The 19,607-nt window shown below is 40.3% G+C and overlaps 2 protein-coding genes across 2 annotated transcripts in view; one reads left to right on the forward strand and one right to left on the reverse strand.

The window, feature by feature from the left end:
• Positions 1-608: 608 nt before the first annotated feature.
• Positions 609-1,403, reverse strand: LOC124171271. The gene has a single exon (XM_046550414.1). The coding sequence runs from the start codon at positions 1,401-1,403 to the stop codon at positions 609-611; it is 795 nt and encodes a 264-aa protein (XP_046406370.1).
• A 14,782-nt stretch (positions 1,404-16,185) lies between these two features.
• Positions 16,186-19,607, forward strand: part of LOC124171854 (calcium/calmodulin-dependent protein kinase type 1-like) — a gene marked incomplete in the record, with an annotated part of 212,293 nt that continues 208,871 nt past the window's right edge. The window contains 1 exon segment of the mRNA XM_046551212.1: positions 16,186-16,642. Coding sequence (XP_046407168.1) covers positions 16,509-16,642 — 134 coding nt within the window.

Below are 19,607 nucleotides of genomic sequence, written 5' to 3' on the forward strand. Positions count from 1 at the left end.
CGTGCCACTCCATCTCGTATCATGGTCTCAAATTCCCGTTTCGCCAAACGGAGTTTGTCGGCTGACAATCGCCTCGCCTTGCAGGAGATAGGTGGTCCAGGTGTGGTGCGTATGTGATGTCTGCCTCGGTGCTCCACGAGGATGGATCACATTAGGTAACTCCGCCAGGATACTGTGATATTTATTTCCCACGCATACGGCCTTTATGTGGGGGAGAGGGTTTCGCACTATGCCGCCGCTTACCTTGAGAGAAGTCGTGCAGTCGATGAGCCGTTGATTACGTATGTCCACCAGGAGTCCGTTATGCCTTAAGAAATCGGCCCCGATGATCGGCTTCGACACGTCCGCCACCACGAATCTCCACACAAAATCCCGGCGAAGGCCAAGATTTAGTTGTTGCTCAAGCCAGCCGTAAGTGGCAATGACCGTGTCATTCGCAGCGAATAATTGATACGTAGATTTTGGGCGGGGACCTTTGAGTAACGTCCGGGGAAAAACGCACAAGTCGGATCCCGTGTCAATAAGATACTGTAATTTAGAGGTGGTGTCCGTGATGAAAAGGCGGCTGACAGCAGGGCGGTAGTCGGTTGCCGCGTTTACCAACTGCCCTACTTGTTTCCCGCGAAGTTGCAAGGGGGTTCGCAGCGGTGCGCCTTCTCCGCAAACTTCGCGTGATACCAGCATAGCCCGTCGCTAGATGGGGGACGGGAGTTCGCACGGGAGCGGCTGCGCGAATTGCCTCGGGATCGCCGGCGAGAGCGGTTTGCTGAAGGGTCGGTGATCTGCGCGGTCACGCTGGCGGTCATTTGGGCCATCTGGCTCATCAGGGTAGCCACCTGTAGGGTGAGATCCTCGACTCTCTTAAGCACTGCGTCGTTGGTGGAAATGCTGGCTACTTGAGGCGTTGGCGTGACGTCATGTACCCTGTCCGCCAAGGCAGCGAGGGTATTCAAATCGGCGTCCTGCTGTACCGTTAAGATGGTGTGGACATGGGCGGGCAGGCGGTTGAGCCACAGCGTCCGGAGAAAGGTGTCGGGAATCGATGTGCCGGCGAGGGATCGGAGATGACGCAAAAATTGCGATGGTTTGCGGTCTCCTATCTCCTCGTGCTCGAGAAGCTGCCGAATCCGCTGCTCTTGGGACGCCGTGAGACGGCGTATCAGCTCCTCCTTCAGCCGCGCGTATTTTCCCTCCGCCGGGGGTGAAATAATGATGTCCCTCAATTCCGCGGCGTACTTCTGGTCCAGTTGAGACATAATGTAATAAAATTTCGTGGCATCCTGCGTGATACCGTTCAGATGAAATTGTCCCTCGACTTGGGCAAACCACACTGCGGGGTCTTCGGGCCAAAACGGAGGCACGCGCATTGAAATGCGCTCGACGCGGTTATCACCGTCAGCCATCGCGAACACGACACACAAATATTATAATACACAATCGCATAAATACCCTACACAATCGCTAGAATTATCACTCACGTGGTCCTAATACGATCACGTCGGGGTCACCACTTTAGAAGTCTTTAAGGGTTATCTCGGCAGGTGGCGAAATAACTACGACCTCTATAATTTAGGAATCAACCCGTTTATTTTCGGGATAAAATTACATGCGCACGTGCGATTGTTTCGCACGGATGCTCGCGGATTGAAAATCACGGTCGCGGGATCGGCAGGTCTCTCTCCTCAAGCTGTCGGGACGCTACTCTCGTGCCAGGGCGCCAAATCCTCAGGATCCCGTAACCCTGCCGGCGCCAAGGGCCTTCCGCCTGTCTCCCTCCAGGCGGTGCTGCCTTCCGGCAGTGGCGCGCTGCGATTCGAACGCCCGCCACAGCAAGGAAAAGTCAAGCTTGATGTAAGCTTACATGCTATGTGGGTAGTAGCAGGTTTGATATGGCAAGTTTGCTGCAGGTGTGATATGGCAAGTTTGCTGCAGGTGTGATATGGCAAGTTTGCTGCAGGTTTGATATGGCAAGTTTGCAGCAAGATTGATATGGCAAGTCTGCAGCAGGAATGATATGACAAATCTGCTATGGGTGTAATATGGCATGTTTTCTGCAGGTGTAATGTACTATTCTACGGCTTGTATGTGTTCACATAACTTCATCATCATCATCATCATCACTGGTCAACAATCCTAGGATTGGTTTGACGCAGCTCTCCACTCAGTTCTCCTATCAGCTAATCTTTTCACTCCTACCCCTGATAAAAATAAACTCCTCCATTAAGGAGAGGTTTACCCTCCATTGAGGGTACAGGAAGGATAGGTGTACCCTTCCTGTACCCTTCAGCAAGGGTACACGAAGGGTATTTTAGAACATTGGTGGGTACGCCCTCTCCTTCCTGGAGGGTACGGGAAGGGTTTGGCCAGCCTCGATGAAGGGTACAGGAAGGATAAGTGTACCCTCCTGTACCCTTCAGCAAGGGTACACGAAGGGTATTTTAGAACATTGGTGGGTACGCCCTCTCCTTCCTGGAGGGTACGGGAAGGGTTTGGCCAGCCTCAATGAAGGGTACAGGAAGGGTAGGATAAAATAAAAACTAAAAATCTATAAATTAACATAAAAATTTAAAAAAATCGCTAATAAACTAAATTAAACGAATGGGGATGACTTGCAACAGTGATTTCTAAAGTTATAGGGCATAAAAAAAATTAGCCTTCTCGTGGTCTTGAACCCAGGACCTACATATTACAAGATCACGGACTAGATATTTAACAACCTCGGCTATCGAGGTACATGACAGGGGGCGTTTCTCAACGGAACTTATACTACAAAATCTTAAGATGAGAATCGCACCCGGGCCTATGTGGAAGAAAGCTGTGACCTTTTTCTACCACACCTATTTCGTTTCAGAAAATAAGATCGGCATTCTAATACTGAACATCACTCTAGCGATGTCTCATTGTCAGCCACACAAATAGGTTACATCCTAAAACGTGAATGGAAGAACTTCTAAATGAGCTTTTTTCACACAATTACAGAAACTATTGTGTACAGTGGCGTAGTCAGGAATTTCGTTTGGGGGGGGTCCAAAACCAGGTGGGAAAAGTTTTGAAAAACAGGATAGTAAGTATTGGAATTCAACTTATTCAAACACTTTTCATAATCGAAAAAACTTCGATAGTCAAAGAAATATTTTTTTAATTCATTATTTTTCAATATTTTGATTTCTATTATGAAGGAAAATGATTGTGTTTTTATACTTCGGGGGGGCGGAGGGTCCGAACCCTCCGGACCCCACCCCTGGCTACGCCACTGAATATGTATATTATTGTTTTCCTTAAGGAAATTTTAAAGATTAGTTGTGTAGCCCGTCTATCTTTGCTTTGAAAGACTGCTTACGTTCTTGTACGGAACTCAATACTCTTTAGCAGGTGAAAGTAGCTAAGGAGATTTTCAGGATATGTTTTCTTCAGTTATAAATGCTAAGTCCCAAGGAAGGGTAAACGAAGGATTTTTCTCTCCTTCCCTTACCCTTAATGGTGGGTAGAGGAAGGGTTGACGGATGGTAAGGGAAGGAGTTCCAAGGAAGGGTACACGAAGGATTTTTCTCCCCTTCCCTTACCCTTAATGGTGGGTAGAGGAAGGGTACACGGATGATAAGGGAAGGAGTTCCAAGGAAGGGTACACGAAGGATTTTTCTCTCCTTCCCTTACCCTTAATGGTGGGTAGGGCGTGGGTTGTGCAAGGGTAACTACCCACCATGAAGGATGCCACCCTTCCTGTACCCACCATGGTGGAGTTTATTTTTGTCAGGGACGTATTTCTTCTCTTTCACATCTCTCTTTACTTGTTCCATATATTTTGTTCGAGGTCTTCCTTTTCCATTCTTGCCTTCCACCTGTCCTTCGACGATTGTCTTCATCAGGCCATCATGTCTTAAGATGTGGCCTATAAGGTTGTTCCGTCTTCTTATTAAGGTTTTCATGAGGCTTCTCTTCTCTCCTACCCTTCTTAGGACTTCCTCGTTACTAACTCGGTCGATCCATTTGATTTTCATCATTCTTCTGTAGCACCACATTTCAAAGGCCTCTATCCTTGCTTTCTCCGCTGCGGTCATTGTCCATGCCTCACTTCCGTATAGGAGCATACTCCAGATGTAGGTTCTTATAAATTGTTTCTTTACTTATATATTTAAGTTTCCCGCTGTAAGCAGGTCTCTCTTTTGGTGGAATGCTCTCTTCGCCTGGGCTATTCTGCTGATAATTTCTTTCCTGCTTCTCCCGTCATTAGTTATCTTGATTCCCAAATAACAGAATTCATCCACCTCAATCAGTTTTTGCCTCCCAATTTTAATGTTGGTATTGAGTTCTTCTCTTCTGCTGCATACTAAGATCTTGGTTTTCTTCGTGCTTATTTTCAGTTGATATCTACTCATTACCCTACCCATATTAACCAGAATATTTTTCAAATCCTTCTCTGTTTCTGCTATAACGGCTATGTCATCGGCAAATCTTAGCATGCAAATTTTTTCTCCATGGTTATTCACTCCCAATTCCTTTTCTTTGATTTCATTAATGGCTTTTTCAATGTAAACGTTGAAAATTACGGGTGACAATGTACAGCCTTGTCGCACTCCTTTCTTAATTCTTGTTTCTTCACAGCTGGGCCCTGATTTTATCACGGCTACTTGGTTTTTGTATAAATTGTGGATGATTCTTCTGTCAATATAAAGAACCCCAATTTCCTTTAGGATTCAAAGCATTGTGCTCCAATCCACGTTGTCAAATGCTTTCTCTAAGTCCAGAAACGCAACGAATGTTGGCTTGTTCTTCCAAATTCTCTTTTCTATGAGCAGTCTTAGGGCCAATATTGTTTCCCTTGTGCCTTTGTTTTTTCTGAATCCAAATTGGTCCTCATCCAAGTACTCTTATGCTTTTCGTTCTATTCTTCTATAGATGATCCTTGTCAGTATCTTTGATGCATGTGTAGTAAGGCTTATGGTCCTAAAATCTTCGCACTTCTCCGCTCTTTTCTTCTAAGGAATAGGGATTATAATGTTCCTCTCGAAATCCTTTGGCATCTCACCTGTCGTATACATTTCACTAATGATTTTGTATAGCTGGTTCAACGTCTTCTCTCCTGAATTTTTGATTAGTTCTGCAGGAATGTCATCAATGCCAGACGCTTTATTTATCCTGAGGTCTCTTACAGCCGCATCAAATTCCGATCTTAATATTGGGGCTCCCATATCATCGGCATCCACTTCCCTCTTGTTTTCGATAGCATTCATTCTGAGGCGACTTCCTTTGTACAAATCTTCCAGATATTTCTTCCATCTCTTCCCTTTTTCTTCGTTTTCAATCAATAGTTCTCCGTTTTTGTCCCAAAGGGTATTACATCTTACGCCCCTTTCCTTAAAGTGGTTCCTCACTATCCTATAAGCGGCCTCTACTTTTCCATGTTAAAGATTGTTTTGCACATCTTCGCAAATGCTTTTCATCCACGTTTCTCTATCCTTCCGCGCTTTACGACATATTTCGTTCCTTATCCTCTTGTAACGATTCTGTCCTTTCTCTGTTTTCGCAGCCTTGTATTTTCTTCTTTCTTCAATGAGATCTAATACTTCCTGCGTGATCCATGGTTTTTTCATAACGACTCTTCTTTTACCAAGAACTTCCTCAGCTGCCGCCTGCCGACCACTTCTAATGGTTTTCCAACTCTCTTCCATTGGTTTGTTGGTCGTATCCTCCCCTATTTTATTTTCTACAGCCTCTTTAAAAGCCAGTTGATGCTGAACCTCCCTCAATTTTGCAACCTGCCATATGTTTTTCACGGCTTTCTTCAACTTTTTAAATTTAAGGTGGCATTTCATCATCACTAGGTTATGGTCACTATCGATATCTCTCCCTGGATAGCTTTTGCAGTCCTTCACCTGGTTCCTGAATCTTTGTTTCACTAGAATGTAGTCGATTTGGAATCTTCTACGGTCTCCTGGCATCTTCCACGTGTATCTTCTTCGCAGGAGGTTTTTGCTCATACAAATTTTTTGAAAAGGATATTTTTCAACAACGTATAGGTAGACGCTCTACAAAATTTGATAAAGAGGATTACTAGTACTGCATTATGTCATTGAGTGCAAAAAACTGTTCAAATCACAGCATATGAAGAGAATTCCTTTTCTGCATCAAAAGGATCCATTCCCCAATGAACGAGTTTGTCTCCAAAGGTTTTGCCATTTCACATTAACTACGAAGTGATATTTAAATCCCATTCTTGTCACCAAATGTCACATTTATGACACCGAAAGTTTGATGATCAATATCACGAATGGTACTTTTCACAGACTAATTACTCACCATACAACTCCGGGCCATGTGGCCAAACAACAATACCAGAACCTCATGATCCGGGACCTACCACATCACCTAGGGTCCCAACACGTAAGTCGTAAGTGACACTCCCAATGAATTACATCACACTTACATGCAATTCGAATACTTCTCGAAGGGGGGCTGGTCATTATGGCATTGCTTATGAAGTTTTGGTGTTCAATTCAAGAACACCCATTACACCTAATAACTTCATGTAGTCCTTGACTTTCAAAGTTTCAAATAATTACAGGAATGGATACCCAAATATAATAAAAAACTAACTACAAATGTAATCAATGGATTTTATCCTACTATCATGCCCACTGGTAAGTCAGATGCACATTCTTCATAATGTTCAAATTCGGTCCTAAATTTGAGATTTTAATGTTATCTGATAACAATTCACAGCTATCTACGGGGTAATTTTCTGTTAGTATGCAGACAGAAGATGGACGTCCACTGTACAATGGTGGCAAGCTTGGTTTTCGCACCACATAGAAGGAGGACCTCCACAAACCTGGTTTTTGGCAGAGTTTCCGACTCCCTCCAGCATCCAGATACTCAGGTGCATAGCCTTCATCTTTAAGGCTCAGGAACATTTCCTCAAACTGACTTCTAAGCTACCAGCTTGCTGTGGTGGATGAGATATTTTCATCTTTCAGGACTTGTCATTATCTTTGCGCATTTTTGTGTGAAATGACACCTCAAAGGGGTCCCTTCAAGCACCCAAGATGGGCCACTCCAAATCCTGCCGTGGAATGGGAAGACCTTACAAGTCCAATTGCCCACCACAGACACCAACTTCACCATTACTGTCTAAAGCCAGCGTACGTCATTACCGATTTACCCTTGGCTCAGCATTCCATCACTCTGGAGCTAAGACCACTGCTGTCTCCACCACCTCCATGACCACCTGTCTTCATGGAGGCACCAACTCCCACCACACCCTGTGCAACAGATGCACTCTATCCAACTCACGCACTGGTGTCTAATGATGAACAACTGCCTACCTGACCAAAGAGAAACATTCATTTTCCTGCATACCTGAATGACTACCAACTAGACGACAAATAGCTATTTATTTCTTTTTTACTCTTACCCATGTCTATGGTAAATTACTGTGAGAAGATGGCACAGTTCTCACCCAAAGAGAGCCCCCGCCATCCAAACACACCCCTGTGTCCTTTGACGTAAAAGATTTATTCACCAACATACCATTTCCGAAGCTGTTGTAGTAGCAGAAGAAACACTGAGAAAAGCTGGAGCAGATCCACCCTTCCTCGACAATTTTGTGAAATTACTGAGAGCATAAGTGGAAGAGAATTTTTTCAAATTAAATAACAAATTCTACCCACAGAAAAATGATTTGGCAATAGGGTCTCGCTATCCCTGCTTTTAGCGGAACTATATATGAACAAGTTTGAAGAGAAAATTTTCAGTGTCAATTCAGTGAACACCAATTTTATCCACTGCTGGTACCATGTGTTTGCCATATGGACTGGTCCTATGAGGTAACTGGATATATTTTTGAATAAACTGAATACACAAACCAAAAACATAAAGTTCTCATGTGAAAAAGAATCTGACCATAGTATCAACTTTCTCGATATCACCATTTCAACCATAGGGAATGGCTACGACTTCATAATCTACAGGAAAGAGACTACCACCGACCATGTCATCCCCTCCGACTCCCACCACCACCACTCTCATAAGTTAGCCGCCTTTTATTCAACGTTAAAGAGAGCACTCAACATGTCAGCTGAGAACCTTGCAATGGAAATCAAAACCATCGATCACATTGCAGTGAAAAACGGATACGAAAAAAGTGTCATCAATAAATTGTTCAGGAAGAAATGCTCCCTCCGGGCACAGGAACTTATCTACAAATAATCCAATCATAATGAAAATAAGAAACAATGGTGCAAACTCAATTATTACAGACATATTTCACATGCAACCACAAGCCTCTTTCCCAGAGAAGAATTTAAAATTCCATATTATAACACATCTAACTTGAGGGCATAACTAAGCAATACCAAAGACAAATTTGACATTAATGATAGTAGTGACATATACAGACTCAAGTGCAGTGACTGTGAGACCTGTTGCATAGGGCAGACTGGACGTTCGTTTCGAGTAAGAACAGAGGAACAAAAAAGACATTTAAGAAATGGCACATTTTGCAAAGCGCCTACAGGAGAGTGACCACAGGAGCGATTTTGTCCCTGAAATTCTCCACCTTGAGAAAAATGGAAGAAGGATGGACTGCTTGGAGGAGGTAGAGATAAGAAAGCACATTAGGAATGGAATTTTAGCAAATGAGAATATTTTTGTCAACCATTCGCCCCTCTTGGAAGTTCCCCTGAAGTTGAGTAATGCTCCAACCCCAACGCAACCCTACCCTACCAACTAGTAATAGCAACCAAATAAACAACAAAATAACAACACAAATAATGATTTCTGTACCTGAAGATGTCGCCTCTGCGGCGAAACCGGTCGTCTTTAATAAATTGTGTGAAAGAGTACCATACCTTTTTAATTATGTCCACATTTCTTAAGATATCACTTACAGGAACACGGTATACTCTTCAGACCAGCAAAATGATCTTGCAGGCCCGTAAGGATGCATGAATTTCACTTTTAGATCGCATAGATCAACAGGCTTTGATACAACTAATCCAAAAACTAGTGATTAATATGTAAATAGGCCAAAAAAGAATTTTGCAGTACAAATTTTTTCCATATTATGCTCCTGGCTTGGCTTTCCCAAGAAATTCTGGACCGAACTGAAAAAGGCATTAAAGCTAATTTTTTGTTGCATTTATATTTTTTGAAACTGGAGTGTAAGCATGGTAATTACATATACCATGAATTGATTTTGCAAGGCTCCAGAGAGCTTCTTGCTATTGTCAAATCAATGATAAATGTTCTTATTTTGGAATGAAGAATGAAATTTAATCCACTTTGGACTTGCAGAACTCATAAACATTTTCAATATTTTGCTGCCCAGATCTCATTGTAGACTTTCTCTGGTAAGAATTCGCTCCACTGTTATGCGTATTCAATCAAACTGAGATTTCCCATGGAATAAATTGGAAATGAATGTGAACTTCTTGAGCTTCACAATGAGTGACAACCTCTCCTGGGATGGGCACATTAAGTAGCAAGGAAGACTAGTCTTTTCATGGTCAGGTGGCTCACCTCAGTAGTATCTTTAGAATGCCTTAAGTCCCTGTAAATCAGGAAAATACATTCTTTTCACTCCTATGGTACTATCTTACGGGGCAATTCATCCAACTGTAAGAGATTCCTCTCCTTGCAAAAACAGTATATCAAAGCAATTTCTGGAATTTCTGTGGAAGAACATAGTTAACCCTATTTCAGATAATTGAAAAGATTAACACTTCCTTTTATTTCTATGTTGCAGTGTTCATCATTTGTGAATGATAATCCAAATGCACTTCCCTCACTTGATACATTTCCCTCCACTCTCGAGCTACATCAGAAAACAGTTATGTCACCCAAATATTTTCAATTCTGGTCTCACAAAAAATGGCCCACACTTTGCTAGTACAAAGATTTATAACCAGCTGCAAATGCAAAAGAAAGAGGTTACTAGAATAGGTGATTTCAAGAAAGAAGTTAAGGATTTCCTAATCGGACAAACATTCTATACAACTTCAGATTTATTTACCTATACTGGGAACTAATTTCTCATTCAATCAAAAAAATACAATGTGCATTATATTTTTTGTAAAATGTTATTTTTAACATTGACACATTCCAATTTCTACACGACTTTAACGGAATAAAGAATTATTATTATTATAGCTATGTCACTGAACATGGATATTACCTCAAATGCAATTCCTAATGAGCTTTTCAGGTGTAGATATTTAGTGGATGTACACAATTTCCAGTGGATGTCATTGGCATGGTTGGGGATCCCCGACATTTTCCATTAACACTGGATATCCCTACACATCTCGTGGCTGAGCTTTAAGCCACTGAGTGCGCCCACCAGGTTGCGGATGGTGGGTCAACCTCTAGATATAGCTAGGTTAGCTGCGATATAAGCAAGTTTACTTCTAGAATAAGCAGTCGTGGACAAAAAGCGGCGGTAATCCGAGGTGGTATGGGTCTATCCCTGGGTGAGATAGGCCATCTAAATGATATACTAAACCTGTGAAGATACCGTGACTTGGCGATGAGAGGCCGCCAACAATTATGCCGCACATCACCTGGAGGAGAGGGCAGCAGCTCTTCTTCATATGAGTGAAGGTGGAGATCACGATGGTCAGTACAGCGACACTCATTGCACTTGAGGCGTGGTAACATTTACTTTAACGGCTGTAGTACTGGGATGTGGAAGGCAAGGGGAAACCACCACATTATTATCCCGAGGAGGCGCAGCTACTCCAACTTTAAATTGTCTGACATGATGGAATTCTCTCAGGTAAAAAATTCCGGAGGTAAACTAGTCCCCCATTCGGATCTCCGGACAGGGACTACCCCAGAGGGTACATCGGTCAATTGTGATAAAGTTATGACGATAGGTACATGGAACGTGAGATCACTCAGGACTTGCGGTAAGCTAGAAAACCTTAAAGTGGAAATGGAAAGACTGAATATCGACGTGCTAGGAATCAGCGAAATGAAATGGCCTGAGGAGGGAGACTTTTGGAGTGGAAGCTATAGGATTATACACACAGGATCCCTGAATGGTAATGCTGGGGTTGGGATAATGCTCAGAAAGAGTGCCGGAATGCGTGTGAAAAGCTTCCTACAGTACAATGAAAGGATAGTTATGGTGAAGATAGAGACTAAGCCGGTAGATACCGTAGTGGTACAGGTCTACATGCCCACGACAGACTACGAGGATGAAGAAGTTGAAGATGTCTACGATGATATAAAGGAAGTAATCAAAAAGGTAAGGGGTGAAGAAAACCTTATTGTTTTAGGTGATTGGAACGCTGTCGTCGGCGAAGGCCAGGATGGAAGAATAACCGGAAAATATGGATTAGGAAATAGAAATGAAAGAGGAGAAAGGCTGTTAGAGTTCTGCACAGAACACAAATTAGTGGTTGCCAACACTCTATTTAAGAATCACAGGCGAAGAAAATACACATAGAAAATGCCAGGAGACAAAAGAAGATTTCAACTAGACTATATTTTAGTGAAGCAGAGGTTTAGAAACCAGATAAAGGACTGTAAAAGCTACCCGGGGGCAGATATCGACAGTGATCATAATCTAGTGATGATGAAATGCCATCTGAAATTCAAGAAATCAGCAAAGAACACCTGGCAATTAGAGAAACTTAAGGAGCCAAAAAATCAACAGGCCTTTCAAGAATTAGTGGAGCGCAAGATAGGACTAGATCAGTCTGAAAACTCAGTTGAGAATTACTGGACTACCATAAAAAGTGGATTTCAGGAGGCCGCTAGAGAAGTTCTAGGGAGAAGTAAATGTGTTAAGAAAAAGCCATGGATCACGGATGAAATCTTAGACCTCATTGAAGAATGGAGAAAGTTTAAGAATACGAATACTGAGGAAGGATAGGCTTGCTACAAGAGAATAAGGAACGAGATTTGCCGCCAAGCGAGGAAAGCCAGAGAAGCGTGGATGAGGAACATATGTGAGGACGTACAAAATAACCTCGTAAAAGGGAAAGTGGAAGTGGCCTATAGAATAGTGAGGAACCATTTCAAGGAACGAAACACAAAATGTAATAGCATAAGGGACAGGAATGGAAACATTCTAATTGAAAACGAAGACAAAGCTGAGAGATGGAAGGAATACCTGGAGGAATTATACAACGGGAGCAAACTTAGCTAAGAAGTTCTCGAAGAGGAAAGTGAAGTTAAAAAGGATGTCATTGGAGCAAGCATCTTAAGATCGGAATTTGACGCTGCAGTAAGAGACCTGCGAAAGAATAAGGCCCCAGGAATAGATGACATTCCAGCAGAGTTAATAAAAAATGCAGGAGAAAAGGTCTTAACTCAACTGTATAAAACTATCTGCGATATGTACTCAACAGGAGATTTACCTAGTGACTTCGAGAAGAACATCATCATTCCCATACCCAAAAAGAAGAGAGCTGAGGAGTGCAAAGAATTTAGGACCATAAGCCTGACGACACATGCGTCGAAGATTCTGACAAGAATCATTCATGATAACCAATTCGGATTTAGGAAAAGCAGGGGCACAAGGGAAGCAATTTTGGCTCTTAGGATGATCATAGAGAAGAGAATGGAGAAAAACAAACCAACCTTCATAGCATTTGTCGATTTAGAGAAGGCCTTTGATAACGTGGAATGGAATTCAATGCTTAGAATTTTGAAAGCAATCGGCGTACTCTACAAATATCGTAGAATTATTCATAGTTTGTATAAAAACCAAGTAGCTGTGATCAAATGTCGACCAAACGGTGCAGAAGCAAGAATAAGAAAAGGGGTGAGACAAGGTTGTGCGCTTTCCCCCTTAATTTTTAATGTTTACAAAGAGAAAGTCATCAACGAAATCAAGCAGAAAGCTTTGGGTGTCAATATCCACGGAGAAAAAATTAGTATGCTGCGATTTGCTGACGACATAGCAGTCATAGCCGGAACAGAGAAAGATTTGAAGAAGACGTTGACAAACATGGAAAGGACAATGGGCATATATCAGCTGAAAATCAACAAAAATAAGACTAAGATATTAGTTTGCAGTAAAAGAGAGGAGGCTAAAGCAAACATCAACCTAGGACAGCATAAGCTTGAAGAGGTGAACGAGTTCTCTTACCTGGGAAGCCGAATTACCAGCGATGGACGGAGCAAGAAAGAAATACACAGTAGAATAGCTCAGGCGAAGAGGGCTTTCTACAAAAAGAAGAATCTTCTTACAGCTGAAAATACCAGCATAGAAGTAAGGAAACAATTCATCAGATGCTACATGTGGAATAATGTTTCTCTACGGTAGCAAGGCTTGACAGCAGCGGAGAAGTCAAGAGTGGAAGCATTCGAAATAAGGTGCTACCGAAGAATAATGAAGATAAAATGGATTGACTGTGTGAGTAACGAGGAAGTGCTAAGAATAGTGGCAGAAAAGAGAAACCTCTAAAAACCTTATGCAGAAGAAGGGACAACTTAGTTGACCACATTTTGAGGCACGATGGTGTGATGAAGACAATCGTTGAAGGACTAGTGGAAGGGAAAAAGGGCAAGGGACGGCGCTGAATGAGTTATATAGGACAGGTTATGAAGGATGTAAAAGAGAAGGAATATGTAGCTATGAAAAGATTAGCGGATAGGAGAGAGAAATGGAGAGCTGCATCAAAGCAATCTTAGGATTGTTGACTAATGATGATGATGATCCCTACACATTCTCTAAGTATTGTGGAAATCCACTGGATCCACAACCAACATCCTGGGAATATCCAGTGTATTCTTAGTAGATATCCATTGGGTACTTCATGTATAAACATGGTTTGTCTATAAAGATGTCATTTAGATATCTAATGGATGTCAGGCATATCTAAAATGGATATCCATTGTAAGCCCAATGGATACCTTGTGTCATGAGGGAAGTTGACTAACATGCTAAAGAGTGAAGGAGATTCTAAACAAGTACATATCACTATTGGTTCAGTCTGTTGGCATGCCCACTGGATTGTGCTCTCAATGGTTGATCCTGATGGTGAATACTTCCTGTAACTCATTTTCGCTTTTAGTCGATTAAAGGAAATTTAGATTACAGACTAAATGCAAATTTTGTGACCACAATGGGATAAGGCGTCCTAAAAACAAAAACAAGCTAAAAAGGTGAGGTTTCTGAAAATGCAAAAATCATTACCTCTACTGAGACCTATTTGTACATTAAATCTTAAAAAAATATGGATTCTAATAAAATGATTGAATTTTTGAAGGACATACTCGATCGGTGGGTAAAACCCATATAGCACAAATTATCTTATAAACGTCAATAAAATATCTAGAATATCGTCAGCTAATATCTAGAAAATATCTTGTAATAACATCTATACATCCTCTCGACATTTTTAGATATTTGAATGTCCCCTTTTCTGATATCTACAATTTATCTTGAGATGATGTTTTCTAGACATTCATATTCAAATTGGACCTACTTGGAATATTCAGGATAAATGACTTGAATATACTAATATGTTTTGGCATAAAAAGATTTTATTTTTCAACTGACAGCCTGTTTGTCGAGCAGGGGGTGATGGAAGGGTGTCTTCTGAGGATTCTTCCTGAATATTGGAGCCTCTCTGCCTTTTGCTTCTTTCTAATAGGATATTCCTCCTCTGATTCCAAATTTGAAGTTTAAAAAGGAGGTTACAATTTCCTAATAGATTTCTCTCAGGAGACTACAATATTATTAATGAATTGATTCAACGTGTCTTGCAGTATAGGCCTTGAAGAATTTTTAATGCAAGTTTTTGCCAACGTATTTAAACACCTCCACCAGGGCTATGAATGAATATGAATATAGGCTGAACCAGGCTGTGATACATTAAAGGTTACGGCTATGTTTTTGCGATAGTAACAAAATAAGCTGTAAATTAACTAAAAAGAAGAGACTAGAATATCTTGGCAAACCTTTTATTCCACAGAATTGGATTCGTTATTGATGGTAACTAATCTGATACAGTTTGTAGTTCACCATTAATTTTGATTAATTAAATAATAATAAATTTAGCTTAAATTTTCGACGCATGCTCTTTTATGACAATTTAAAAAAATATGCATAGTTTCTTTACATAATCTTTTCCTTAAATTACTCCCAGTATTTAAAATTCCGGCATTTTCGAAGGCTAAGCAGTAGCCATACTTTCATAGAATAGACATATTTTAGGCATCTAGAAGATATTAGAAAATAAGGTATCGTAACTTAAACTCGCTTTTATAAACATTTGCCAGAAGAGTTGCCTTGTCTTTTTTAGTGAACGTGCGTACAATGACTTCATCTATCCATCCACCACAAAGCATAGCAGTTACACTTTTTTTCAAGATTCGGATATTTCTGGCTAATTTCCTTGGGCATATACAATATGAGTCTCCGCTAAAAATACATATTCTAGACATCTAGTAGATATTAGAAACATCTAAGACATTTTCTAGGCAACAGGTCGATATTTAAGATATCCAAAACATTGTAGAAATCCTATTAATATCTTGAAGATACTTTATGCTATGTGGTAAGCTGCTCATGATATTCAAATTGCCTATTTGAATCTCAACCAATGAACTTCATTAGCCATTAGGTTTGGACTGAAGTAACTGGCTCTCAGTAATTCATAAAAGCATTGACTTGATTCGGCGCAAGAAGCAACCACTCACAAATACTGACTTCTTTACGTATGCGTCACTCATAATTCGATACGAAGTAATTTTACGCACGACACCCGGCCAAAAGATTTCAATTTTTTTCAGATACACTTACAGCTTTCGACTTATTTTATAAGAAGATTCTGCAGCCGAAACAGATATGCGACGCATAAATAAGATTCCTTATTAGCTATTTGTTTAAGCCTATCTAATGAAAATACCTTATGCAACATACCTTCGTCATAAATATATTGTGATGCACATGCACTAATTCTTAATAGTATAATACTTACTGAAATAGTCCCATGATGCAGTTTAAGCTGCACTAGATGAAATGGTTTACTTCTGGTTCTTGCATGGAAGTTAAAAGAGCATTTCCAGAAGGGTGCTAGTAATATTACATAATTTGCCAGCTCGAACTAACCATACGCACCCTCCAAGACTGCCGCTCTTTTCTTCAATCCGAAAGGAGGCCGCATATCGTGATTCATATTTTTAGTTAGATGTCATCACTAATGCGCAGGTCCAGTTATTGACGTCATGCACCATCATGCACTTGCTAAGGTTTGGAAGTGAGGTAACGTGTTGTGCAGGTGATTTGGGTTTTCTATCAGTCATGCAGTGGACCTGATGGATATTTATTCGCGGCAGCGTTTCTATCAGCAATGAATGCTACCAAGTGTTGTATATCTTTTTGTTTCAATCGTCGTTACCGTACGATTGAATATTAAGTACCAAAAACATCCGGAGTTTGTGTCACAGCAGACTGCTCAAAGTGAATCGGCTGTGGGTTACGTGTACTTCGCGGGCTAAATAGGCAATATAGTGAAACGAAAAGTTTAGTGGAGGCGTGCAGGATTGCTTGGATGTTACAGTTCAGCGGGAAGATGCCTTTATTTGGAAAGAAAGATTCCTCTAAGAAGACGAAAAAAGATGGCAAAGAAACTGAAAAGCAACCATCCGTCGAAGACAAGTACAACCTCAAAGAACTTCTTGGCACGTAAGTAAATTGTTTATCTCTTTTCACGTTGAATTGAAATTAAAAAGTAAGGATTTATTTTACAATATGTGTGCATATCTCATGATCAAGTTTAGTGATGATCCATTCCCCCCCGTTATACATTGTTGTTATGAAATTGACCGTGAATTTTGTACTTGGTCAATTATTTGTTTGTATTCTAGTGAGTTAAGGGAAGTTAGAGGATTTTATCGTATAATTTATGACTATGTTGGTATTACTATACGATCGTAATGAAGTCGTATTTAGTGCGCAACAAAGGGTTGAAATTCGATTTGTGTTGGATTGATAGTTAGCGGAATAGATGGATGTCAACACGACATCGTGTTTATAGGCTGCTGATATATTGTGTCATTGTTGTAGGTTGATGGATCAAAATTATCTGGCTTAGAAAGTCGTTGCGGAAATTGGAGTTGTAATTGGAATACGTTCCATGTGTGCCATTTTCTGCTAATGACGGGTACATCAAGCCAGTGTCATTTGTATCGTTGAAATAATGGCGTTTCTATATTAAACTGTAAAAATTGGAGAGTTATTTTGTATTATTCATACTTCCAGTGGTTTCTGTAAATGGTCCTAGTGAACGAGTTGACACTTCTGTTATACTGGATTTTATATGTATTTTTGGTTCGCGATGTGTTATTTCCAATAGCTGCGCCAATGTTGACTTTCCAATTTTCCTCTTATTCGCTCTACCGTTGTTTGAAAGCATAATTGTGTTTGAAATACTTTGATGAATGTCTCTAACCAAAAAGTAAAATTGATCTCAGTAAACTTCTCCTATTTTCCATCTTCTTGCTGACTCATTCATAGATGTGCGGACTCGCCGTTGTGCATGTATGTGCCAATATTCTTTTCCTGCAAAAAAAACTTTTTTCTGAGTTACTTTCAATTGGCATATTTACTTAAAAGCTATAGTGCAAGAAACCACCCGCTATTTCTAATATTCGCTACATTTGATGCAATTATTTTGAAACCAATTGTGTGATCATTCCTCATCAATTGAATGGTGAATTTTGTCGCATTATTTTACTTTTAGCATACAGGCATCCGTATGATTTATGTTTGTGATCAATCCTTACAGTATTATCTTTTATACGGCGAAAACCAGGTACCAAAATTCCTTCAACGATTTGGATCATACTCGCGGAAATATTTGATAGAAAAGAACGTATTATAACTTAATGCATTTTACAGTATCATTTACCAACATTCGCACCACCGGTTTCATCTCTTTCATCATATTTGAATACGGATATCATATAAAACACGCCTGTTCTTGGTGATTGTTCAATAGCTGAAGCCGGTTGTGTTTGTTAATTTAAAAACGGTGGTGTGTTTTTGGGTGGTTGAGGAAGGCATCCTTTTCTTGAAACTCTCAGTGCTAATATTATTGATGAAATTAGCTTGCTGTGAGTAGAATATTTCTACTCTAATCCATTTTTTTGCACTGTTGGCTCATGTTAAAATTTTCATGTCATTACTTCGTACCGATAGTTAAAGGGCATGTGGACGATTTATTTAGAAATAAATAATAACTATAAATATAAATAATAAGTAGAGGAATGGTGTTTCGGTGTGGTAACTTCTTTAAATTGATATAAGATATGACGTGAAGTCAGTCGTCGTCAAAGTGGGTTCCTTGCGGTATCGTATGGGAATCGTAGTTCGGAATATTTCGTATTTGGTTCCATTGTTCGCATTCAGGTGTTCCAAAACGGCTTGAATTATATGGAAATGTTTGCAGTCTTCGTGGCACGCCTCAAATGGACATGTAACCAACAAGTGAGGGAAGTTCTCGGCGGGACGTTGTGCGTCGTTCCTCTTTCTCCCGTGTGACTGCCCTTCACGAAGCCCATTCATTGGCCCGGGAACGACTTAACCGTAGCAAAAAGTGATGGGATTGTTTAATTATTGAATATACTCTATTGTTACATTTAAAACCTTAAAAAACGGGCCCATCCATAGATATATAATTACAAGTTTCGAGGTTTGACGATGGGAGAGATACACATTGTATTTCATCAATGAATTTTACGAATTTGTTATTTATAGCTTATTAGGATTATTCTTGGGCCGGAATAGTATTTTGCTGACGGACGAACAACCTCAATACCATTAAATCTCAGGTGAAAGTTTCATTTGAATTTCTATGATGCGTATTTTTTTCTTTTGCGGCAGGATTTTTCATTGCTGAAATGGGAGTAGAACATTTTGAAAATGCCTGCGATCGATTTTTATGAAAGTATTACTTTTTTACCCAAATTTAATTTGAGATGGGTCAACTTGGCATATTAATAAGGGCCTTTTTTAAACAATGTAATCAATATTTCTATCCAGTTTATCCATTTTCCTTGCGTTATTCGCTCGTATTTTGTTTCTAAACTCCGATTTTTGCAGAAGAGCGCTCAAAATTTTTGCCGTGGCTAGGGGTGTGCCGGTGGAAATATATGGATCTCAGAGAGTGCGTGCATAAGGATGAGTGTATGGAATGGAAGAGGATCTATACTTTTCAAAATATTCCCAACGGCAATAAGGTGCAAGTGCGGTATCCATCAGGAACACTTATTTTATTAAAATTGTACGATGTAAAATTGCTGATTTCTTCCTCTGGATGTATGCCTGGCTTTGTCTGTATGATTGTAAATTTTGTCTAATCTCATTGTAGCCAATAAAGTTGTAATTTCGCCTTCGTTCGTTACTCAATCGGGGCGAGAAGAAGGAAAATGCTGTTTATCTTCAAATTACATGACTTCTTCTTTCTATTAACATGTAACACGTCAGAGTAAATGTATAGTTGTGGTTAAAAACCTTCAAATTAAATTTTGCTCACTTTGCGCACCTCACAGAATTCCCCTACCTTAATTATCCAGCGAGCGATTATGAACCGGAGATAAGATGATCAACTTTTCAAAAGGTTGAAAACACGAAAAATTTTTTCCCCTCA

Source organism: Ischnura elegans, chromosome X (genome assembly GCF_921293095.1).
Source record: "Ischnura elegans chromosome X, ioIscEleg1.1, whole genome shotgun sequence".
Classification (NCBI taxonomy): Eukaryota; Metazoa; Arthropoda; class Insecta; order Odonata; family Coenagrionidae; genus Ischnura; species Ischnura elegans.